Source organism: Leptopilina heterotoma, unplaced genomic scaffold, assembly GCF_015476425.1.
Source record: "Leptopilina heterotoma isolate Lh14 unplaced genomic scaffold, ASM1547642v1 Lhet_262, whole genome shotgun sequence".
In the NCBI taxonomy this organism is placed as follows: domain Eukaryota; kingdom Metazoa; phylum Arthropoda; class Insecta; order Hymenoptera; family Figitidae; genus Leptopilina; species Leptopilina heterotoma.
Genome location: NW_025110972.1, coordinates 67,810 through 95,182, shown reverse-complemented (window position 1 = coordinate 95,182; position 27,373 = coordinate 67,810). Strand labels below are relative to the sequence as shown.

General features: G+C 25.9%; 1 protein-coding gene across 5 annotated transcripts; it reads right to left on the bottom strand.

The window, feature by feature from the left end:
* Positions 1 to 27,373, bottom strand: LOC122503446. Of its 5 annotated transcripts, none has more exons than XM_043613992.1 (8): positions 26,986 to 27,373; positions 26,513 to 26,806; positions 23,240 to 23,349; positions 22,806 to 23,001; positions 17,542 to 18,420; positions 12,336 to 13,262; positions 8,565 to 8,733; positions 1 to 1,752 (listed from the first exon to the last, which is right to left on the bottom strand). In XM_043613992.1, exons 4-8 carry the CDS (start codon positions 22,920 to 22,922, stop codon positions 1,358 to 1,360), a joined length of 2,487 nt encoding a protein of 828 aa, XP_043469927.1. In that variant the 5' UTR covers positions 22,923 to 23,001; positions 23,240 to 23,349; positions 26,513 to 26,806; positions 26,986 to 27,373; the 3' UTR covers positions 1 to 1,357. The 5 variants fall into 5 exon arrangements, with proteins under 5 accessions (XP_043469927.1, XP_043469928.1, XP_043469929.1 ...); XM_043613993.1 differs by having other exon boundaries at positions 26,513 to 26,789; XM_043613994.1 differs by having other exon boundaries at positions 27,143 to 27,373.

Genomic DNA, 27,373 nt, shown 5'->3' with positions numbered 1-27,373 from the left:
TTAAATATATAGACGGAATTTTATTTTTATTAAATAAAATCACAATGCCCGCGCAAGTCGTTTTTGCATATCACTTGTTTGTGTCTGTGTATGTGCCCTTCGCATTTATTTTTTTTATATTATTGGTGGCGTTGTATTATTATTTTTTTTCATTTTTCTTCATTTTTATTTTTTTTGTTGGAGAAGTTTGAAAAAATGGAAAATCAACTTTTTCAATTCATTTTTCTTTTCAATGTTTTTTTCTTTCTTTTAGGCTAAAGGTATATACAAATAACCGTATACATTTTCCAAAAAGGAATGAGTATAAAATGTGTATAATTCTTATGATGTATTTTTTTTCTTTTTCTTTTTAATGACGTTTATCTAAATGACGGTTTTTATATATATTCCGTAGTCACGAGTAATCGGCATGCTGGAAAAAACTTTTATTTTTCATAATTGTTTGTTTGCAGCGTACTTTCTATGAAATGCTACTTTTTTTATTATTTTACTCAAATTATTATTTTTATCGATATATCTTATATTCTAAAGTAGCGTATACAAAGATCAGGGGAAGATGTTTTTTGATAAAGAAACAAAAACAATTTCTGAAAAAAGAATTCCAAAGAATAAAAAAGAAAAATAATATTTAGAAAATAAAGAAAAGGAAAAATAATATTTGGAAAATAAAGAAAAATAATGTTTAGAAGGTAGAGAAAAATAATAATAGAAAATGAAGAAAAAGATAAGGAAAAATAAAAATAATAATTAAAATAAAAAAAAATATTTTTTTTAATTCTGACAAGAAATTTGTAACAAACAACAGAAAAACAGACTTTGGAGGAGGGAGAGCGATGAGCCTTTAAACGACTTCATTTTGATAATTAACATCTACAATATTGCACCAATGTTTTTTAATAAATAATTCCATAAAATAGAGAACTTGTCGATCAAGCAAATAGGAACACGAATGCCAGATCAATAATAATTATCGCCTATGTCTATATAAAAAAAACTAATATCAAGTCGTTCTTGCATCCGTGACCATATTTAACGATACATATTTAAAAATTTCAATAACGTATCTTTTTTCTAACAAATAACAAAAAAAAATTTCTTCACCTTCGCAACATATCAAAAAAAAATTTAAATAACTATCACTCACAGATTTTTTCAGTCTACAGGCGCAAAATTCGAATAAACAATATTGTGCCTTAAAAAAAATTCCCTTTTTGAATGAAAGAGAAAATGGAGGAAATATTAAATATTAGTAGTATGCTCATTTTTTCCCTCTTTTATATATTACAGATCGCGTATGAAATTTTAATATGCGATTTTCTTTTTCTCCTTCTTTTTTTTCTTACGTATTTTTTATACCTCACGATAGGCCTTGCGGTGTAAAACAAATCTTTTCTAATTCGCCAGTTGAGGAGCTAACTGGCGATTCAACACGTTCCTCTTGTTCGGCCAATTGCTCGCTATAATAATGAGGTGTATTCAAATAATCAATGAGACGCCTTGGCAGAGGTAGTGTTGAAATGAGATCCTTTCGAACCAATTTTAATATGACAAATCTACACGTATGCTGCAAGCTCTGCACTTGTTTGAATCTTGATACGGGATGAAGTAATTGTACTCTCATCGGACCCAAAACAGGTCGACGATGAAGAAAAAATAAATAACGACCACTCCTCGAATGTTCAACTGCATTCTCAATGAAATCGACAATTGTGTGCGATTTGAATTTTGTGCAACTTCCGAAACTAAAATTACCTGCAAAAAAAACGAATTAAATTAATTAATTATTCATTAAAAAAATATCAATTATTTATTAATTTCGAAATTATTAATTATTTTTCAATTACGAAAATATTTATTTATTTAATTATTAACGGGACAGGCCTTTTATTATTATTTATTAATTAAGAAAATATTAATTATTTATTTATTACGAAAATTAATATAGTAATTTGAATGTTCTTTCATTCATTGACTTTTGCTGTCCCTCACACTCTGAAGTTGTCTTTTGTTTTTTGTTATCTTTAGATAGATTGTATTATAATATTATTATATTTTATAATTTCTTTTATTTTATAATTAATTCAAAGTTTTAATGAGAAATAGAAATCATCAGAATTTTTTTCATTTCTTTTCATTAAAAGACTATAATTTTGTTAAATATTATGTGTTTTGTAAAATCGAAATTATGCAGATTTTTTTTTACTTCTTAAAGGGTCAGTCTGGATCTTTTGCACGTATTTTGAAGATTTTTTTTTTCATAGTAAACATTTAAACATTAAATTATTTAAACATTTTAAAATTTTTACATATTTTTACCTATACACTGGGGTCAGAAAGTTTCAGTACATTTGTACTGATTACTATTAAATGCTCGCTTCACTTCAAATTCAAACATTTCAGTAAAAATAGGGGCAACAGCTATCAAACTAGGATCATTTTAAAGTTCGATAAATTTCGAGTCAAATAGGCTAAGATATAATCAATTTAATACTGTAAATATTAAAAATATAATTATTTAAAGTTGAAGATTTTTTGTGAAAATTGCCATCTTAAAATCTGGAGTTCTAGCGAACGCGCCAATTGAAGAAAATTTTTTTTTAGAGTTTGACAGTTGTACAATATCAAGTACAAATTCCATTCTTTAATTCTAGATCAAAATCATTTACAAATATTAAGTATTTTATTCAAATTCTTTAAAAATAAATTCTCCTGCTCTCAATTTTTCGAAGAATAAAAATTGCAAATTCGTCGTTTCCGTTCACTTGTTTGATCAATTAACCACATTTTTGAAAAATATGCATAATCTCTGTGTTTTTGTAAAATAAGAAAATAGTCATCGAGAAAGAAAATTAGGAATAATGACAGAATTAAAATTTGTAAAATTGTAAGAAGAGTGTTAAATTTCATGTAAAAATTATAAATTTCTTACAATCAAGAGGTTCTTTATTTTTCAAAAGTGTGGTTCATTGATAAAACAAATGAATGGAAACGACGAATTTGCAATTTTTATTCTTCGAAAAATTAAGAGCAGGAGAATTTATTTTTAAAGAATTTGAATAAAATACTTAATATTTGTAAATGATTTTGATCTAGAATTAAAGAATGGAATTTGTACTTGATATTGTACAACTGTCAAACTCTAAAAAAAATTTTTCTTCAATTGGCGCGTTCGCTAGAACTCCAGATTTTAAGATGGCAATTTTCACAAAAAATCTTCAACTTTAAATAATTATATTTTTAATATTTACAGTATTAAATTGATTATATCTTAGCCTATTTGACTCGAAATTTATCGAACTTTAAAATGATCCTAGTTTGATAGCTGTTGCCTCTATTTTTACTGAAATGTTTGAATTTGAAGTGAAGCGAGCAATTAATAGTAATCAGTACAAATGTACTGAAACTTTCTGACCCCAGTGTATATTAAACTAAATAAAAAAAATTTCTTTCTATATTTTTTGTTGTCAATAGCGAAGAAATGGCGACTGTAAAAAAAATCTCGAAAATCTGGTTGACATGATATCTTCAGTCAGAACAGACGGAATCAAAAAATCAAAACGGCATATTAAAATATAAGTAAGTGGTTATAGCCTGAAGTAAAATAAAAAATTTTCATTGAAAAATAACAAAATGACGGACTTTTTACTTTTTTAACCCTTCCTTTGCAACTAAAATTGTTTAAAAAACAGGTTAAAAATTATTTAAAAATTATGATTTTACTTCAGGCTATAACCACTTAGGTACCTATATTTTAATATGCCGTTTGAATCTTTTGATTCCGTCTGTTCTGACTGGAGATATCATGTCAACCAGATTTTCGAGATTTTTTTTTACAGTCGCCATTTCTTCGCTATTAACAAAAGAAATAATATTTGCACAATTCCTATTTTTATCTTATTTTTTGTACAAATTCTGTTTTTCTTTTATAAAAAGGAACTAATTTGCACCATTTCTATTTCTCAATTACAATTTTTTAAAACAAAATTCAAAGATATCATAAAATTCTATCTTAAACGTCAAATGCAAGACAATTCTATTTGCAAAAGAAGTGCAATATAAAGTTAACAAAGAATCATGCAAGATAATTCTATTTCAATTTTTCCGTGCAATTCTATCTCAAAGTTACGTGCAAAATATTATTATATGTATACAAAAAAATGCTATCAAAAGTTTTAATGCATGATATAATAAACTTTAATACTAGTTATAAACCGCAATTTTGAGGTTCAATGAGTGTTTTTTATTTAAGTCAAGATGAAAAATTATCTTTCATTGAAACTTTGAGATAGAATTGTCTTGCACAGAAAAATTGAAATAGAATTATCTTGCACGATTCTTTTGTTAACTTCATGTAGCACTTCTTTTGCAAATAGAATTGTCTTGCATTGACGTTTAAGGTAGAATTTTATGAACGGGAGGCGTCGAGATTGTTTATAATTTATAAATTTGATTTATCAATTATAAATTTTTAACAAAATTTCAAGTTCCTCTTGGAAAAAATGGATAAATTTATATTTTTTAATCTAGATTAATTACATTTTTCAAGAAAATCTTAAAAGTATTTTTTTAAAAAGGAGTGAAAAGCTTGCAGAACTTAGGTATATTTTTGAATCACGATTGTTATAGAAATTTTGATTTTTTCAGAAAGTAAATTCCAATCAACTTCGTTATTTTATAAGAACATTAGAATAGTTAATATAGACATTATTGTTAAAATATGTATTGACATCAAAATCAGAAACTAAACTTATTTTAGCTATTTCTAATTAAATTCATTGAAATTGAAATTTTATAGAATTTCGAATTAAAACCTTATGAAGTTAATCTATTTATGAATAAATTGTAAACTCAAATTTTCTTATGAATTCTAGAAATTTAATTTTTTCCATTACTTTTAATAAAAATCCCTAACTTTTCCCTGAATTCCCTGTCTTAGAATATATTATTATTATAATTATAATATAGTATTAAAACTATATTCCAATTCATATAGGTAATTACTATTTTTAAGAAAAAAAATTTTAATTAAATATTTTTAAATTCTATTATTTTATTTTAAAAAGCAAGTAAGAAGTTAGCCGCGCGAACTGTTGCTGTATTAATTATTTGTTAATTAAGAAACCATTAATTATTTATTAATTACGAAAATACTAAATAGTAATTAATTAATTAAATTGTATTACACTGAAAAAAAGTTTACTTGAGTTAAATAACCAATAACTTGTCTATTATGAAATTAATATTTCCTTGAATCAAGTTATTTTTATTTAAATAAAATAAATTTTATTTGAACCAATAATTTTAGTATTTGAAGCAAATATAATATATAATTGACTTGAATTGAAAATTATTTGATTAAAATAAATATTTATTTGACAGGGTTGCCACGCTTTTGCTCATTTCAAATGCCCTGACTTTTCCAGGTTTTCCAGGTTAAAAAAAGGAATTTTTTCTTATTTTTAAAACTACATTTATAAATTACAAAATTAAATAATTCCAATAAATTTTTACAAACACATGAAACTTTCATATAATACTGTATTCCGCATTGTTGTATTTATCTTTTTTAAATAAATATTTAGTCAGTATAATTTTTCCATAAGAATTAAGATTTTAAAAAATTTCAAATTCAAACCTTTTTGAAATTAAACAACTTATAAAAAAATTTTATAAAACATGAAGAAATCGATCGACTCGGAACAATCGATATCTTCATGTTTTATAATAATTTAAAATGACCGACTGCACGGAGAGAAAAATCAAGCGTTTGTAGTATGGAGACTTCCTATGCTAATTTTGTATGAACGTCCTGCTAAAGAGGCATGTTTTTATACCTCAGTTGCATGAAACATATACTAAAAAAGCATGGATCTCTTGCAATCGTAGTATACTGACGTCCCATGCGTTACAGGTAGAACTTTTATGCTGATAACGTAGAAATTTATACAAATACAGCAGAAGTTTTACGCATATTGCGCATGTGCATTCTTTTACGAAATAAGCTTAACTGTCCATACTACAAACGCTTGATTTTTCTCTCCGTGTGATAAAATCATTATTTTATATTATAAGAATATTGTCACTGTAACTTCTTCAAAATTACTTTCATCACTTCAATTCAATTATTGTTTTCCAGAATTTTTAACTAAAATTATTCTTTAAATAAATTATTTTTAATAATTTTTGAAAAATTTCTTTGAAAATTTTCAAATCTTTTTGTTTACAATTCAATTTTTTACAAAATTTCATCGATTATTCGGAAATTCTTCAATCAAATATATATTAGAAAATAAAAACTTCACATAACTTCAAAAAAATTCTATTAAACTTTTTCAAAAAAATTAAATATACACAATTTTTAGTTCAAAGTATGAAAAATTCAAACATTCAAAGATTATAATTTGAAACCTTTTCAAAATTCAATTATTTCTAAAAATTCACGCTAAAATACTTTCTCTCTAAATTTGAATTAGTAAAAATGTTTACTAATTGGAATTAGTGACTGACTTTTTGCTTTTGAATTAGTAAATTTCACTATTAAATTAGTAGAAATGACTATTTTTTAGTAAAATCTGCTAATTCAAAAGCAAAAGTCAGTTACTAATTCAAATTAGAAAACATCTTTACTAATAAATAAATTATAGGAAGGCTTTTTAAAGTAATAAATTGAATTTCTTTGATGAATTTCAATAAAACTTTTAAGAATAATTACATTTTTTTGAGAAACTTGATTAAAATTGTATTAAAAGTAATTTAAATTCTGCGATGAGTTTTATTACTTATGAAAATTTTTGAAAACCTATAAAGTTTTTTATTATTATTTATTTATGAAAGTAATTGAATCTCTGTAAAAAAATTTGATTATTTATGAAAATAATTGAATTATTGCGAAGAAATTTATAAAGAATTTGTAAATAATAGAATTCCTGTGAAATTTTTATTATTTAATTAATTCATTCAAAACTGAAATAATTTTCCAGGATTCCGATCAAAATTCACTGACATTTTCAGGTTTTCCAGGTTGTGTGGCAACCCTTTTTGATAATAGACAAGAAATCGTTTATTTGTATCCAATCCATTTTTTTCAAGGTATTAATTAAAAATTTTGTTCCTAAAGTTCTAAACGAAATTTATTTATTTCTTCTTCTTCTAATAAAAATTGTATTGCAATAATTTTGCGTTAAGTATTAAAAAAACTTAATTATAAAATTCCAAAATGCTTAATTTTCTTTTTGCTTTTTATAACAGCCAGTAATTTTTCAAAATATTAATATTGGGAAAAAATTTCCTTATTTTGAACTTTTAGAACTTGTGGATACTAGAAAACAAGTTGTTCATTTCATGACCATTTAGCTTCCTCAATGTATAAAAATTGCGGTTTTGCAAACTTTTGAAAAACTATGTACAAAAGGGTTCGTCCAGAAGATTTGTTAAAAATAAAATTATATAAATCATTTATAATTTATAAGTTGTTATATAAATATTTGGTGAAATTTACACTTTCATTTGCCAATTGCTTCTTTTTTATGATAGAATAATCATTTCAAAATATTAATATTAATATTAAATAAATTATGAAAAAAATACAAAATTTGAATTTTTTTTTAAAAAGAAAAATATTTATTAATTTGATAAATTTTGATAAAATATATACTTTGTATACATCAATCGATTCGTTTTCTTGTCAGGAATGTAATTTTGAGAAAAATTAATGAAAATATTAACAAATAAAAAAATTATTTCAAAAAATACAAAAAAAAAATTTTTCTGAATTTTTTTTCAGGACAATCCATCAAAATTTGTCTGAGATAATTTGTACACAATTTTTGTGACATACACACACACACACACACACACACATATATATATATACACACACACACACATACATACATCTGGACATTTGCTCATAATTGAATATACATATGTTTTAGATGAAAATGAGTCCATATAACCTTCTTTTGAAAAATTGAAAATCGTCACCAATGCAAAGCTTCCTCATGAGGAAGCAAAAATGGATTTTTTCTATTAGGGAACGTTTATAAACTACGTAGCACGTCTAGGGGGAGGGGGAGGGGGGTCAAGCAATTGTCTACCATAAGAGGAAAAAATGTCACTAATACATGTAATTGCGTCCACGTGGGGGGAGGGGGGGTTAAAATTTCCAAAAAATTGGTCTACGTAGTTTATGGACGTTCCCTTAGATGATCGAATTAACATTTTTGTACAATTATTATTATACAATCAAAATAATTGATATAATTAAGAAATTGTAATTAAAAAATATTTCTTTTTTGCTAAAACTGTTTTTTAAAATTATTGTTTAATAAAAGGCGTAAATTTATTAAAAAATATTTAATATAATAAACAAATTGCATTAAAAAATATTTAATACAATAAACAAATTGTATTAAAAAATATTAAATATAATTAAAAAATTGTATTAGAAATTATTATTTGATAATAAACAAAAATAGTTAAATTCTAGATTAAAAATTCGTAAATTATGGCAATGAGGGATTTTTATTAATTATTAATTTTTTTCAAAATAACCAATTACATACCCTGATCGTGTTCTATCCTCACGTGTCTTACACAACTGTTCAATTTAAATGACAGGGAAAAAATGTAATGGTCATCACTGCTATCTCTCACAATGAATGATCCATCCGGCTCGTTGGATAGTATTTTTTCCGCAGCCTCGCCGCTTATAGGACCCCAGTACCATCCATACTATTCGAAATAAAAAATTAATTATCAATACTGGGTCAAACCATTTTATTTCGCCTAATGTATTTTTGACCTTTATAAAAAATTTCAATACTTCGGGAGAATATTCTTACATGTTTTGGGATTACGAAATGCACAATGATTTGTAAAAAATAATTTCATTTCATATAAAAAAAGATATTATAAATTGAAAGTACATGAAAAAAGGTTACATTGACAGGGATTACAAAATATTTAAAAAAGGAGTAATCTCTTTAAGAAATATAAAAAAAGCGATTGCTATTTATTTTTAAAGACTTAATTTGTGATTTGAACTTAATAAAAGTATCAAATAATTTATAATAAACTGTAAAATATGTTATTTAAGTTTCTGTATGAAATGTCAAAAATCGATCATATTTAACAATTTTTTTTGACAAACTAATTTAATTTTCGTAAATCAGAATTATTTAAATAATAAGTATTTTAAATACACTTTATTATTATTTAAATACTTTTTTGATTATCAACTGAGAAATATAAAAAAATTTACCTTAAAAATGAACCATTTTTCATTTTATCGGGATTTTGAATGTTTGTAACTTCGTTGGAGAAAACCCGATTTATGCCAAATTTTTGGAGCATGTTGATTGAAACAATATCTTCCTGCTACTAAAATTTCGCGATGGGTTTTGCACTAGTTTTCAAAAAAAATTGATTTAAAAAAGTGTTTATTTTGAAGGTTAATGACAAGTATTATAGCTGACTTGAAGTTGGTTTGCTACTTGCAATAAAAGCCAAATTCAAAATAAAACGATTTTTTTAAAGTCAGTTTAAAACAAACCAACTTCAAGTCAGCTATAATACTTGTCATTAACCTTCAAAATAAACACTTTTTTAAATCAATTTTTTTTGAAAACTAGTGCAAAACCCATCGCGAAATTTTAGTAGCAGGAAGATATTGTTTCAATCAACATGCTCCAAAAATTTGGCATAAATCGGGTTTTCTCCAACGAAGTTACAAACACACTGAGAAAAGAAATTATTTGATTCAAACAAATTTTGTTTAAATCAAACTTAAAATATCTTTGCCATACAGTCAAACATATTTAAGTTTAATTTAAACATATTTTCTGGTTCAGTTTAAGAGATTATATATTGAAATCAAACATAAATTGTGATTAATTTTAAATTATCTGTAGTCAACTTTTAAGTTTGATTAAAACATAAAATTTTTAAACATAATTTTTGTTTAAACCGTAAACAGAAAATATGTTTGAATTAAATATAATTATTCAAACAAATAATACTTTTGAATCAATGCAGTAAATATTTTCTATATATTGAGATTAAACTTGCAAACTAATTTCAATTAAACAAAATCGTCTAACATTATTTTTGTGTTTCATTTAAGTATAATGTTTTCTCAGTGCATTCAAAATCCCGATAAAATGAAGAATGGTTCATTTTTAAGGTAAATTTTTTTATATTTCTCAGTTGATAATCAAAAAAGTATTTAAATAATAATAAAGTGTATTTAAAATACTTATTATTTAAATAATTCTGATTTACGAAAATTAAATTAGTTTGTCAAAAAAAATTGTTAAATATGATCGATTTTTGACATTTCATACAGAAACTTAAATAACATATTTTACAGTTTATTATAAATTATTTGATACTTTTATTAAGTTCAAATCACAAATTAAGTCTTTAAAAATAAATAGCAATCGCTTTTTTTATATTTCTTAAAGAGATTACTCCTTTTTTAAATATTTTGTAATCCCTGTCAATGTAACCTTTTTTCATGTACTTTCAATTTATAATATCTTTTTTTATATGAAATGAAATTATTTTTTACAAATCATTGTGCATTTCGTAATCCCAAAACATGTAAGAATATTCTCCCGAAGTATTGAAATTTTTTATAAAGGTCAAAAATACATTAGGCGAAATAAAATGGTTTGACCCTACTATTTAAATATTTAATTATTAAAATATTTTTATTCAAATTAAAATTAATACTGTGGTAAAGGCAGATTCCTGGGAAGATTCTAAACAAAAATGTTGTCTTTCACTTTTTTGAATGATTGCTTAAGTTTAGGTGTTATTTTAATTTAAAGTTCAATAAGAAATGTTTCTAGCCGAAAAGGGAGGGGATGACCGAACTGTGTTTAAACGTTTAAAAAGTGTACAATTCTGAAAATGTTGAGTAGTTTAAAAAATAAATGCAAATTTTCTGTTGTAGAGTTTTGTCAGGAATCATAGAATTCAATGAGAAAAATATTGCATCTACTAATTATCTAAAACTTCCAGGCCGATCAAAATTAAAGCCAAACTAAATATTTCTATTTATTTTCAAGTTAAAATTAATTTTTCGGTCAGGAAGCAGATTTTTAACTTTTTTTTTAATTGAAATCCTTTTTTATTTTTTATTAAATTTCTTTGCAAATTTCTCTGAAGGGAGGCAGATTCCAGAGTGGATTTTAGACCGAAAAAAACCTCTCGCTCTTTAAACTTTTCCATATTTTCACAATTATTTGTTTTTAAAGCTAAACAAAAATGCCCGAGAGCCGAAAGTGGAGGGGAGACTACAATTTGTCCCGAAGTCTTTAAAATCATCAAAAATACCAAAATTCTCAATTGTTGAGAAAATAGAAACGACTTTTCGGTTCAGAATTTAGCCGCAGGAATCAGATTTTCAACATTTTTCCGAATTTACTATTTACCATAATTATTTTTGCTTTTATTTCATTTCCTTGCTAATTTCTCTGTTTTGTTTCTTAAATGATCAAATCAGACTTCGCACTCGATAATTAATTTTAAAAAAGTAGCAAAAAGTAGCTTTCAAACTAAAAAAAAAGTAGTAAAAAAGTAGCTATCAAAAAATTAAACTTGACGACCAAAAAAACTAGTCTTAGACACTTCACAAAACTGACAAAAATTCCATTCTATATTTTATTTTCCTGACTTTTTCCTAATTTTCATCAAAAATATTTACTTCTTTCTTATCCTGCTAATAAATTGAATTCCTCCAACGAATTTTATTATTCATGAAAGAATTTAAATATTATTGTAAAAATAATTCAATTCTTGCGAAGAATTTTATAAAAAATTTTAAATAATTGATTTCTTTCGACTAATTTTATGCAAATTCTAATTTAAATAATTGAATTTCTGAAAAATTTTTATTATTCATGAAAAGAATTGAAATTTTAAGAAGATTTTAACAAAAATTTTTTAAATAATAGAATTCTCTTTGGAAATTTTATGAAAACAGTAATAAATAATTAAATGTTACAAAGAATTCTATTAAAATTTTTAAAAATAGTTTAATAAAAAATTTCAAAATTCCCGAAATTTGATGAAAATACTAGATATATTGAAAATAATAATTGAATTTAAAATATTTTTTGAAAATAATGGAATCGTTCTAAAGAATTTGATTATAATTTTCGAGAGTAGTTTTTTGATTTCTAGTATTAGCGAATTTAAAGTAGTGAAAATATGTGAAATATGTTGAGATTTATTTAATTTTGAAGTTAAATAAAAGTCCTTATAGCCGAAAAGAGAGGGGAGAGCAAGGAAGGTAAAAATGGTTCAGAATTTTTTTTCTGTCTACTTACATCCTTAACTTTTTCTATACTGGCAGCGAAGTCCATACTGGTGTCCTCAGCAGGTTCCTCATCATCACGCGAAGCTCCAATTGGCAAGTGCTGAATGGAAGACGGCGATTCACACTTTGCCAATAAAATTGGCGGCGGTGGTAGTGGTGCCGATGGTGTTTCTTTATTATGCGATTCCATTTCGATGTGACCATTTGTCTTTGGTAATGGGGGTAAAGCGCGTTTAAAAAAAGGCATTTTCTGAGCAGATGAATCAACATCATTTGCATTGGTGGTATTATTATTATTCGCATGCTGATCAAAATCAACACCCTCATCCTCCTCAACGATATCACCTTGAACAATGCTATTTCTTTTATTCACATAATGCTCAGGTGAGCCGAGTCGCCTAAACCTAAAAATATTACACAACGTCTGTTTGAGATTTAGAGAAAAATTACGTTGACTCTTTTTTATTTTATCACGTTCAGTTTCCGTTTTCTCCTTATGAACACCCTCGTCCTTGGATTTTTTGTGCCTAATATTGACGAGTGTACTTTTTTTGTGCTTCTTAATGTTCCCATTATTATTATTATTAGTGTGTATCAGTCCATTGCTAGCTTTATTATTCGATATTGGCGTGTCTGTCGACGAGTCTGTATGTGGATTACTATATCTATTGTTATTATTAATATTAAGAACTTTGGGCATTGCAAGATGTAACGACGATTGGCCAGTTGCCATTTTATCGCGTTTTATCTTGTTTTCACTAGAATCACTAGAACTTGAGTATAGAGTTTGCAAATACTGTCGCACCTCGTGCAATGTCATGTGAATTGGTTCACCGATATTTCGCGTGTGACTATTATTCGAGGAACGTGAACTGTGCCGTCCTGATGTACCGGGTACACTGTGACGTTTGCCGTTTCCTGTTTCGTTGCAACATACCTGCAAAAAAAGGGTAAAAATAGATTAAACTGGCATCACAGTATCTTTTATCCTCAAAAAGGGGACAAAAATTGTTATTATGATCAACGATTTAGAAGGAAAAATATTTTTCTATTTATATTTTTATATATTTTTAAATAAAAAATGTTTTGCATCATTTTTTGATTATTAATTTGAAAAAGAAAAATTTTTAAACAAAATATTTTGTTATTTTTGTCAAAAAAAAATTTTTTTTTGTTCAATCGTTGAGCATAAACGTTGTGAACTTCACCGAAGTGAAAATGATTCGATTTTTATCAGGGTTGCCACAATAATTTAATTTTCTTTTAATAAAGTTTCACGAAAGAATGCAATTATTTTCTAAAATTTTTAAAAATTCTTGGAAACAATTCAATTATTTTTATAAATACAGGGTTGCCACAAAAATTTAATTTTCTTTTCCCTGACTTTTCCCTGATTTTCTGACAAAATTTTGACTTTTTCCCTGACCCTAAAGAATATTCTGATTCACTTTAAAAATGATTAGATACTAAAAAAAAATGTTCTAACGCACTTATTTACGAATTTCTTTAATTGTAAAATTATTCGAAAATATCAATAACTTAACTTCTTTTTAATCATTATTATTTTTTCATAGGAAAAAAGATTTCAAAAATTTCAAATTCAAACCTTCTGAAATTCAATAACTTGAAAGAATATTATTATAACCGAGTAATAAAATCATTATCTTATATCATAATATAAAAATATTGTTACTGTAACTTATTAAAAATTATTTTCATCGTTTTAATTCAATTATTATTTTCTAAAATTTTTAAATAAAATTCTTTTGAGAATTTTCAAATTCATTTGTTTACAATTCAGTTTTACGAAATTTAGATTATTTGGAAATTCTTCAATTAAATATACATTAGAAAATAAAAACTTTCAAATAATTTTAAAAAATTGCGATTAAGCTTTCTGAAAAAAATTAGTTCCATAGAATTTTTAATTAAAAGTATGAAAAATTCAAATTTTGAAAGATTTTAATTTGAAATCTTTACAAAATTCAATTATTTCTAAAAATTGCAATTATTAGTAACTTCTCCAAAGTTAAATCTAAAAGTTAAATATATGAAATTAATTTTTAAATCAATTTTTATTAGAAAATTCTACGAAAATTCAATTATTTAAATACAAATGTAAATAATTTATTGAATAAATGAATGAATGTTTCTTAAAATTATTTAATTCTTATATAGAATTTTATCAATAAATTTTTAAATAATTGAATTCTTTCGGCGAATTTTAATAAAATTACTATTAATAATTACATTTTTTGGGGAATTTGATTAAATTGTATTAAAAATAACTAAAATTCTGCAATGAGTTTTATTATTTACGAAAATAATTGAATTATTGCGAAGAATTTTGCTATTTAATTTAAAAGATAATTGAAATGTTGACAACAATTTTTTTTGGATTCTTTGAAAATAATTGAATTTCTGCGAAGAATTTTATAAATTTTGAAAATAATTAAATCCTTATGATGAATATTGTTATTTATGAGAATAATTTAATTTTACAATGAATATTAGAAAAATTTATGCATACTATAATTGAATTTCGGCGAAGCATCATGCTGTTTATAAAAATAATTAAAATGTTGACGAGAATTTTTAAAAATTTTTTGAAAATACACTGCAAGCCCGATCAGCGGTCAGCTCCGGGGGTGCTTGACCGCTGATCGGGCGTAAACATATAGGACCGTACGAACTGTTTTATGATGGGGTACCATTACTTGACTACTAAATTTTTTTTTAAGGGGCCAGAGCGTCTTTAATGTATACGCTACTGCCACAACTTTTCGACTCCCTCATGGCCCCTCGCCCGCCCCATCCATAAACGATGTAAACAAGCGACCACTGATCGGGTGACCGCTGATCGGGCTTGCAGTGTAATTGAATTTCTGGAAAGAATTTGAATGTTTCTTAAGATAGTTAAATTTTTTCAAATAATTGCGTTAAAATTTTTTAAATTGAAACTAATTTCAACAAAATTGAAATTAAAGTTTTTCAAAAAAATACTTCATTAAATGATTTATAAGTAATAACTTTTCTCCAACACTTGCTCTGAAAGGAGTGCTTTTCTTGGTAGATAAGTGTGGCGAAAGTAGAACTTTTCTCAACTGCTCTGAAGAGCGTGGCGAAAGTAAAATTTGGCGTGGCGAAAGTAAATTCAGCGTGGCGAAAGTAAATCATGAATTTATTCTTTTTTCTTGTTCTTTGACCGAGATTTATTTTGTATCTAACTTCTTCCCCAATCAAAACATTCGTCTTTTATTATATTAAACATAAGAACATCTTAAATTAAAATTATACGAAACTCACGAAGAAACCTTTCCTCGCAAGGCGTTGGAGAAAACGTAGTGCACAACTCGTGGTGAAAGAATGATTTTTCTCGAGTGATTGCTGCTCTCGCTACGCTCGAGCCGCAAACTTCACTCTCGAAAAATCACACTTTCGCCACTAGTTGTACAATGTACTATATGTCAGTTCTTCAATAAAATTAAGTTATTTGAAATAAATTATTGTCAGAAATAGAAAAAATTTAAGGTTTTTTTTAGATTTTGTGGTAATTTTATAGTTTATGAGACAAACAGAAGCACAAAAATTCAGAATTTTCTTATAAATTCTAAACATTTAATTTTTTCCATTACTTTTAATAAAAATCCCTGACTTTTCCCTGATTTCCCAAACCTGTGGCAACGCTGAAATAGTAAAATTCTTTGTTCGTAAAAGAATTAATTTTTTTTTTAATTTTTAATAATAGTTTTTGAAAAAGTTCAATTATTTTCAAAATTTTCTAAAAACTACATTATTTTCAAGAAAACTTAAAGAAATTCTTCAAAAGAATTCAAAAAAATTTTTTATTCAATTTTAGAATAAGGGGACGAACGACAAAGATTCGTTTAATGTTACTCCAACGTTTAATATTTTTATTTTCTGACGAATTTTAATTTATTTATGACAAATTTAATTTCTGACTGTTGCTAAATTGGTAAGATTGTTATTTTTGTACTTATATTATTATTTTTGTTTTACGTAGGGGAGGATGGGGCAAGGATAGTTAGTTGCTGTCATGCTTAAACGGCTTCTTCAAAAAGCGCGTCATTCATGATATGTTCGCGTCTTAACACCAATAGATGATAGTAAAAATTGGAAGTTAATCTGCCACCATTTGCGAAGTTAGGAGTTTATTTTTGTAAAAAGTCTGTTTTGCTAAAATGTCAACGTAGTGTTTATCATATTGTTTTCTATATTACTGCTTTCGAATATTTATTTACGTAAGTGTTCTTTTTATGTTGATATACAAAATGGTGCGTAATTATATACGGAAAACAAAACTTATTGATCAAGAAATTGGTGGACGTCTGAAGAAAATTGGTTAAACCTCAGATTCTAGTTCAGACGAATTTTAATGCAATAATTGATATTTAGAAAATGTTCAAAACATGTTGTTAATACTTGAGATATCAATATTGAATAGTCTAAATCCAATAAAATAAAGAAAACGAAAATTTACTGACTTTCTATGACATTTTTATCTTTCGGATTCTTTTATCTATCCTTGCCCTGGTACTGGGGCAAGGTTAGTTAAAAATTTGTTTTTTCCTTTTTCATTCGTATCTCGTAGGGATTGCAGTCTACAGCAAAATAATGTTTAGCAAAAGTATAGCCAAATAACCAGGCTTTCCAAAAATACTACTCGTTTGTAGATACATATTCAGGTTTGTTCGCTAGATCCGAAAACGTCTTACCTAACTATCCTTGCCCCATTCTCCCCTACTATTTTTAATTTGCGTTAATTGTGTTAATATTTTTGTTTTTACTTACTATTGTTAATATTTCGATTTCTTTATCTTATTATTTCATGTTTTATTTTACTATTTTATTTCTTATTGTGAACTAACATCTTTTTATTTTTATTGGTTTTTGATGTATATATTAGACTCCCTGAAGAGGAAATCTGTGGATTTCGAAACGTTGGAGTAACATTAAACGAATCTTTGTCTGAATGTCTTTGTTTTTCTTTGTTATGCTTAACGTTATATTATTATTATTATTATTATTATTATTATTATTATTATTATTATTATTATTATTATTATTATTATATAAATCACAAACATTAAAAAGCATAGTTGTGTTCTGTTGTGGTGTTAATAATCGAAAAAAAGAAAAAGTTGTTTACTTTTGATTATAAAATGGGGAAAGGAGACTTTTTAAAAAATGTTTACCTCGGCGAGTAGCCTTTGGGATTTGATGACGTGGGTAATGGCCCTGGATTTTCCGCAGTAGTGTCTGGCCTGTTGGATGTGAGCCTCCAATTCGCTTTGTGAACTCGCCGAGACATTTCTCCGTCGTTTGCGATGATGCTTGTGACGTTTGGGTCGTTGTGGTGTTCGGAGTTCGTGGAGAGGACGCACGACATCGATTGGCACTGTGTAAATATCAGAATCGAAGGGCACATTGTACATGTCGCTAATTTCACTCGTGGTGAGTACGTCGTGGGACATTGCCGACGTGATGAAACTACTGTCGTCGACCTTGTGCCCCAGACCAGAAGTATTAATCGAATTGTGCGAACTACTTAGACGCGATGATGCCAATGAACTTCGAGAATTTGGCCGATGGAGTGTGCTGAACGGTGTGATTGTTATTGTTGCACCGCTCTGGCACGATGTCGATGAGGCAAAATAGTCCGTTGTCCATGCACGTCTTGAATTTCGCATATTACTGTTTCCACTCGCGGAGGAAATTCTGCCCTCGGGCCACGATATCCGGCAGGATATTGCCAGTGCTTCCTCGACAATCAGTCGCACTAGGTTCTCGGCGAATTCATCCATCCATGAATGATTCGTCTTGTCGCAGAGCAAATGATTGTAGCAGAGAATTGGTCCAAGGGACGCTGAGTCGGGCGGCGATGGACTGTCCTGAAATTCGGGTGGTGGCTTTATTGCCACGTCCACCACTTCAACTTCCACCTCTAATTTCCCATCCAAATCGTTCCAGCCTGGACCTTTTTTTAGGGTATTGAAATTTTCACCGCACATCCCGTCGGAATAGTCGAACGAGTCCTGGGACAGTGATTTACTCTCCATGTCGCTTTCTTGCATCTGGAAATTAACGCAAAGTTTTTAGTCTCACTTTCTGCAAAAATACTTCGGCATTCTTCAAAGTACTTGAAAATACTAGGAAATAATTCTTAATACTTGAAAATTGTTGGGCTGAGGTTGTGAAAAGATTAAAGACAGTTAGTTAACTAATATAAGAATTTATTATAATAAGGAAATTTAGTGTGGTGTTCGTTGGAAGGGCACATTCAATACTGAACTCGTGAGCAAAAGCAATGTGATAAACACAATATATATAGACAGGCTCGTAGCGTGTAACTGGTATATTAAAAAAAAATACTTCGGAATTTTAAAAAATACTTCTAAATTCTTGGAACTACTTCGAAATACTAGGAAATACTTGAAAATAATTTGAAATTCTTGGAAGTACTTCAAAATACTAGGAATACTTCTAATATTCTAGAATATTATAGAAGTATTCTAAAAATACTTCTAAATTCTTGCAAGTTTTTCAAAATACTAGGAAATACTTGAAAATAATTTGAAATTCTTGGAAGTACTTCAAAATACTAGGAATACTTCTAATATTCTAGAATATTATAGAAGTATTCTAAAAATACTAGAAAATACTTAGAAATACTGTAAAATACTTCGAAACTCTTGGAACTACTTCGAAATACTTGAAAATACATGGTTGCCACAAAATCTAGATTTCAAAATTCCAGGCTTTTTCCAGGTTTTCCAGGTTAAAAATATTAAAAATTCCAGGTTCAAATTTAGGAATTATTTGTGATGAAAAAACAAGTATTTTACAAAACAGTGTTAACAATATTCATTATTATATAGTTATAAATTAATGTTCTCTTAAACAGTTAAAATCACAGGCATTTTTATGTTTATTTTTCTGAAAGTGATACTTTTGATATTCGATTTTTCAATTTATTTTTTTTTAAATTATATGGTTTTTTCTATTGAAACTACTTTATTTCATACTCAAAAGTAAGAATTTTTTTATAAATAGTAATTTTAATAAATAATAAATAATAAATAAATAATAAATTAATAAATAATTTTAATAAATAGTAATTTTAACTTAAACTGAAGACAAAATTTAAACATTTTTATCACATATAAAACGGAGGTACAAAAATTTTTAAAATGCACATAATGATAGAAAAACATTGTATTTTTTAACACTATTTTAAAAAAATTTTTAAGAGTTTGAAAAAAACCATAAAAATTTAGTTCTCTTATAAATTATAAATTTTTACTATAAAAATGGTTAATAATATTATTGGAGAGTAGATTCTATAAAATTAATCGAGATATCAAAAATGTCACTTTCAGAAGAATTAGCCATAATTAGAACATTGAAGTCATGTCTAAATTAAATAATTTTTATCTTTAAACTTTGTTCAAAATCTTGAACAAAAAGCAACTAGTACCAAAAAATTTTGACAATCGTAATACTAATAAAGATATAAAATCCTTTTTTTAGAACAATCTTAACAACACTTTTCACAGTTTCAGTCAATAATTAAAAAAAAAATAAATTAATTTAAAGAGAAAACATGGAAAAGGGAAATTGCATGTTAACATTTTTAAAGAAAAAAAATATGTTGAATGGAATTTTTCTTAATATCTTTCATTAACCCAAAAAATTCCAGAAATTCGTTTAAATTCCATGCTAATTCCAGGTTTTCCATATCCTTTTTCAATTTCCATGCTATTTCCAGGTTTTCCAGTTTGTGTGGCAACCATGAAATACTTCGAAATTCTTGGAAGTACTTCAAAATACTAGGAAATACTTCAAAATACTTCGGAATTCTTTAAAGTACTTCAAAATACTAGGAATACTTCTCATATTCTAGAATATTATAGAAGTATTCTAAAAATACTTCTAAATTCTTGCAAGTTTTTCAAAATACTAGAAAATACTTCGGAATTATTGGAACTGCATCGAAAATATTGGAGTTTCTTTAATAGTTTAATAATTTTAATTGGAAATTTTTAAAGTACTTGAATTTTTTGAAAAATTTCTTTCAAGTCTTTAAAATAATCGTATTTTTTAATAAAATTGAAATTAAACATTGAATTTTATTAAAATTTTGAAAAAATGATTAAATTCCTCTCAGAATTTTATTAGTGGCATTCCAGGAGGAATTTACTACTTTTCGGAGCACCCTCACCGATTTCTTTCAAACTTGGTAGTATTACATTTGTTGGTCTAAAGTTTCAGAAAATCAATTTTTTAAGTAAAATCAATTGTTTATTTAAAAGTTACAACAATTGCTCAAAATTGTTTAAATGCCCATATCTTTTAAACGGTACAAGATAATTGAGTTTTCTTTTTTGCTAAAAATTCATAAAGACGAGACGCTTCAAAAATGTTATTAACATTTTTTCTTATTTTGTTAATTAAAAAAGTTATTTAAATAAATAAAATTAACTTTTGAGCCGGAATTCAAAATTAAATGACTTATGAACCAAAAAATTCCTTGTTTTTCACACTTTTATATTCCGAAGAAAAAAAGTTGTTTGAGTTTTTCAATGACTTATAATTTAAACAATGATTCGCTTGTTTACAATTATCTTCCAGATAAATGATCATCTGTTCTCTCCTGCGCGCGACTACTGCTGCGTCACGTCCGTCTGTCGGCATATAATATATTTGACAAGCGTGGAAAAATTGAGGTTATGTTTAATCAAAACAACGCATTTCAATCTTTTTAAAGTTTTAGGATATCAGGATATCAATATCTTGATTTAACTTTTTTTCCATGACTGCTAAAAACTTTAAAAAGATTGAAATGCGTTGTTTTGTTTAAACATAACCTCAATTTTTCCACGCTTGTCAAAAATATTATATGCCGACAGACGGACGTGACGCAGCAGTAGTCGCGCGCAGGAGAGAACAGATGATCATTTATCTGGAAAATAATTGTAAACAAGCGAATCATTGTTTAAATTATAAGTCATTGAAAAACTCAAACAACTTTTTTTCTTCGGAATATAAAAGTGTGAAAAACAAGGAATTTTTTGGTTCATAAGTCATTTAATTTTGAATTCCGGCTCAAAAGTTAATTTTATTTATTTAAATAACTTTTTTAATTAACAAAATAAGAAAAAATGTTAATAACATTTTTGAAGCGTCTCGTCTTTATGAATTTTTAGCAAAAAAGAAAACTCAATTATCTTGTACCGTTTAAAAGATATGGGCATTTAAACAATTTTGAGCAATTGTTGTAACTTTTAAATAAACAATTGATTTTACTTAAAAAATTGATTTTCTGAAACTTTAGACCAACAAATGTAATACTACCAAGTTTGAAAGAAATCGGTGAGGGTGCTCCGAAAAGTAGTAAATTTCTCCTGGAATGCCACATTACAATTTTTAAAAATAATTTTTAATTGATTCAAAGAATTTTACTAAAATATTGAAAATAATTGAATTGTTTGGAAGGAATTGATACTTAAATTATTTTAAACTTAAGAATTTCTTTCAATTTTTTTTTTTTTTGAAAATAATGTAGTTCTTTTAATAATTTTAATTTAAAACTTTGAAAATAATTAAATTAAACAAATAATGTTCTTCAACTTTTAAAAATAATCTTGTCTGTTAATAGTTATAATTTAAAATTTGATTATGGAATTCTATTGAGATTGTATTGAAAATAATTGAATCCCTAAGAAGAATTTAAAAATTTTTGAACATAATATTTAATTTCTGCCGAGAATTTTATTATTATTTAAAATAATTGAATTCATGCAATGATTTGTAACTTCTCCGAAATTCAATTTTTTTTAGTGTTTTTAATTAAAATTCTTCTATATATCCATTATTTTTAATAATTTTTTAAAAAGTTCTTTGAGAATTTTTAAATTGGTTTATTAATAATTCAATTTTACAAAAGTTTAATTATTTGAAAATTCTTCAATTAAATATATATTAGAAAATAAGAACTTCAAATAATTTAAAAAAAATCCGCAATTAAACTTTTTCAAAAAAATTAATTCCGCAGAATTGTTAGTTAAAAATTTGAAAAATTCAAATTTTCAAAGATTTTAATTTTTAAGAATAATTACATTTTTTCGAGGAATTCGATTAAAATTGTATTTAAAATAATTGAAATTCTGCAATGAGTTTTATTATTTATATAAATAATTGAATTCCTAAAAAGAGTTTTATTATTTATGAAAATAACTGAATTATTGCAAGAAATACTAGGAAATACTTAGAAATACTTGAAAATACTTCGAAATTCTTGGAAGTACTTCAAAATACTATAGAAAATACTTCAAAATACTTCGGGATTCTTGGAACTACTTCGAAATACTAGGAAATATATTAAAATACATCGGAATTCTTGGAACCACTTCGAAATAATTGGAAATACTTCGAAAAAAATATTTATGAAGAAATTTACCTCTATTGCTAAATGCGCTCTAACAGAATCACTGGATATTGAACCTCCAAGTCCACTGCTTCCAATATCGCTAAGAGGTCCGGTCATGCTTAGAGAACACGAAGGCGGTGAGTCCATGTTGATTAATTTCGAGCTAATGCAAGTCAACACTTACAAAAGCCATGAAAAACTTCTTCTAAATGTTCCAAATCATTGCCTAAAAGTGAAGAAAAAAATTAGTTTTCAAAAAAAATAATTTCTCCCCCCAACAAAATTTAGTTTCTCTAAAAAAACAATTTTTTATTCTCAAAAAAGTGTAGTTTTCTAAACCCCCCCACCCCCTAAAGAAAATAATTTAGTTTCTCTAAAGAAAAATAATTCTTCCTCTAAAAAAAATTCTCTTCTTTTGATAAATTATTTTCTGCTTTTAATATTATTTCTCAATGAAAACTTACCTGAAAACGCCAAATATGAGTAAAGAACGAATGACGTTTACTCTTCATTACTCCTTTTTCCAACTCGATGTATTTCATCATCATGATCAAAATTCAACTCAATTATTTTTCTGCGCAAAAGATTTTTCATTTTTATTATTTTATTAAATTGCAAAGTTTTGTATTAACTTTAAATTTCTATTCAAAAAACAAAATATAGTCCCGTATACTACTTAAATATATAAATAAATAAGCAAAAAATAAAATTTTACTGGAATAGAATAAATTATAATAGAATGCGGAATTTAAATAAATAAATAATTAATATTTACTAGAAAAAAAAGTGTAATAATTTTGTTGAGGATAAATTGTGATATTTTTTACTGGGAAAAAATTGTAATAATCTATTTTTATTAGAGAAAAATTTTGATAATTTTTACAGAGTAAAAATTGCAGTAGAATTCAGAGTTTTAATGAATAAAAATAATTTTTACTAGGAAAAAATTGAATTTTTATTCGGAGAAATAATTAAAATAATTATTTTTACTAAGGAAAATTTTTGATATTTCTTACTGTAAACAATTAGTATTCCAAAATTCTATCTGGGCATTAAGCAAAAATGGGTAAAATGTAAAATTTACTGATTCAAATAGTAATATTTTTCTAATGAAATAGTTAATGGTAACTAATTATTAGTTTTTTTCACGCAAACTAAATTCCCGATTGGTAGACACCTCTTTAAATATATTAGTAGAAACTAAAATCCGTAGAAGACGGGTACGACAACTAGTTAGTAATAAGGCTCAAGGTTTAAATAAATAATTTTTACTAGGAAAAAATTGAAATTATTTTTCATTGGGGAAAAATTGGTAATAATTCTTATTGGGGAAAAATTAAAATAGTTTTTTCTATGGAAAAAATTGTAGTAATTCTTGCTGTAAAAAATTTGAAATATTTTTTCTTAGAAAAAATTTTAGACATTTTTCACTATAGAAAAAAATTGTAATATAATATTTTGTTAAAAATTTACTTTCGGTGGATAAAGATTTTTTTTCTGTTTCGTATTCAAATCAAACGTGTGGATCAATAATAATCAGACTATTATTGAGGCATGAGTAATTGAAGAAATATTCATTATCATTCATTAAAATTTAATCTTGACATGAAATTCCTAGATGAATCAATATTGATGAGATAAATTTGCCACAGTATTCAAATGACTTGTATATTAATGTTCCGTTAATAAATTTTGAGCAAATGATATATTTATGACAAAATATACTTCAGTTTGCTTTATATTTTTTCTCGTCTGAAAGAATTTTTTCTACAATTATTTTGTCGATTATAAAATTAATTTTCGTCTTGAAACGATTATTTCGATAAACAAATTGAAAAAACTCGTGAAAAAATAAATAAATCTTGACAAAAAAATATCTTTTCTCTCAACCGAATTTTTTTTCTATAATTATTTTGACGAGTAAAATTAATTTTTGTTTTAAAAATGAAAAATTAGTATTCAGAGGAGTTTTTGGAAATTATTTGGAAACCCCGTATATATATATTATTATGTATTAAATCCATGAATAAAAATTGATCAATCAAAATTTCATAAAAGTCACTATTGTTACAGATACATTAGGCGGAATAAATGTTGCATAATAGAATCAAATTTAATTTACATAATAATACGTCAGTTTGGAAAGTTGATTTCTCATTATATTCAAGAAACAATTTTTCCATTTTGTCCATCTTTTTTTTTCTTTACACTACTAACTGGTTTTCAGAAAATCTTGTTTTTCTCGATATTATTTTTTTAGATTCTAGACTAGTTGTGATTTTCGAAAAGTTATAATAAATAAATTAGTCTGAATATGAGCAGGAATTAATTAATTTGTGATGTAAATGAGAAAATAATGTGTGATAAAATTAAATAAGTGACAATTTAATTAAAATTTTTTTACATGAAAATTTTTAATTCGCAAAATGGAAGATTAATTATTACAAATAACAAACGACAAATGAAGATAAGAAATTTTTCAATTTACCAAAGATAAATTTTCATTTTTTAAAATAAATTGATTATAAATATGAACGAGAAATAGAAAATATAGTTTTCAAAAGTATATTAATTAATTTAATTTTTTTATTTTACTAATTTAAGATTTTAATTTTTTTGTTTATTAATTTAATTATTAAAAGTAGATTTTAGTTTTTTATTTGCAAAAAATAAACGTGTTATTTTTAACTTATTATTTTTCTAAAAGTGGATTTTTATTTTTCAAAATGGCAAATTTATTGCAAATAATTATTAATAATAAACGACAAATGAAAAATATAATTTTCGATTTCTTAAAAGTAGATTTTTATTTTTCAAATTGTCAAATAAACGAGAAATAAAAAAATATAATTTTCAATTTCTGAAACGTGGATTTTTTATTTTTAAAAAATACAGTTTTCAGTTTATGAAAAATATTTTTTTTTCAAAAAATATTATTTTCAATTTATTACAAATATATTTTTAATTCAAAAACCCATTTTTACTCTAAAAACATATCATTTTTATTTATTTAAAATAGATTTTTAGTTTAAAAAAAAATTTTAATTTACTAAAAATATATTTTTACTTGCAAAAACACAATTTCCGATGTATTAAAAATAGATATTCATTTTCAAAAAATATTTTCTACATTTAACCACATAAAATATTTATTAAAAAGAGATTTTTATTTTCGAAAAATATTTTCCATTTTTACCCGTGTAGAAATTGCCATATCTAGGCCATAACATGGCATGAAACACCTTCCCAGATCGGGCCCAAGTCTGGCCAGACTTGGGCCCGATCTGGGAAGGTGTTTCATGCCATGATATGGCCTACACAATGATCAAAAGATCTGGCCCCTATTTGGGCCATGGTTAAATTTCTACACGGGTAACCACAAAAAATATTTGGCCAAAAATAGATTAGAAGAAATAGATTTTTCAAAATCGAAAATTCAGTCACACGTGAAAATTGCCAGTCATCACCAAGAAGGGCGTTAAGAAAAACAGCAAAGAAAGGGTTAACGCATGGTTGGAGAAAAATATTCAGTTTAGCAAAAGTTGAGTCATTGGAATCGCGGCGACAGTCCAAGGGAGAGGATGGAAGGAGAGAAAGAGAGAGAGGGGGGGAAGTAAAAGAAAAAAAAGAAAAACAATTTCTCCACACAAACAAAAAAGAAAAAAAATCCAGACAAGAAAAAAATACAGAAAAAGAAAAAATGAAGCATATTTTCATACAAATTTATAAATTATTACCTTTTCTCTTTCACAAGATTTCTTTTAAAAAAAAATGAGGCGTGATTTTCAATTCCGACATTATTTATACAAGTAAATTGATGCACCATTTCTGCCGTACGAGAGACATGCAGAGGACGAGACATCAACGGGAACATGCGTATCACGACGAATGGTTCGCGAAATTAATCGCTCGGCACGATCGAAGACTTTTCATGATCAAAGTGCAGCACATGCTTTTATATATCAGTTGAAAAATAATGAGTTTTAATATCCCGGCGAGACTGATGTTTCCGACCTTGATAGTAGAGTGTGCTGAGAGATTTTGACATTTTCCATATATGCCAAAAAATCAAATGCAATATATATATATATATATATAGAGAGAATATATATCTATATATATATATATATATAGAATATATGTATATATAGATATATACGTATATTATATATATTATCCGTGTATATATATGTATATAATAATCGTGTACTATATTTGCTCTAGGTTATTTTGTTTGCACAATATTTCACGAGGAACACTTTCGTTTAATTTTTTTCCTTTATTATTAAATGTCTTGATTTTGAAAGAAAATTTTATGTAAAAATCTTGAGATTTTGAAAGAAACTTTTTAAGGGAGGGCAACACACCGTCTTTTCACATCACGAATCAATATTTTAAAACTCCAAAGCAAGACTAACATTTCACCTTACTGCATGTCGGTTCGATTTTCTCGTTCCGTACATCATGAACGAGAACGATTCGTTCGAGCTATACAATTCTCCCTCTCCTTCTCTCTCTTCAATGTCTGCATTTGTGTGGGTGTAGAGTGAGAGAGAAAAGGAGAGAGAGAGAGAGAAAAAAGGGGGAAAGTGAGATGG

Coding starts and splice junctions, on each gene's coding strand:
- LOC122503446 (XM_043613992.1), bottom strand. CDS start 22,922: ATGGACTCACCGCCTTCGTGTTCTCTAAGCATGACCGGACCTCTTAGC. Junction 18,421..22,805: donor GAGCGCATTTAGCAATAGAG/GTAAATTTCTTC, acceptor GTTAATTTCCAG/ATGCAAGAAAGCGACATGGA. Junction 13,263..17,541: donor CCCAAAGGCTACTCGCCGAG/GTAAACATTTTT, acceptor CTTTTTTTGCAG/GTATGTTGCAACGAAACAGG.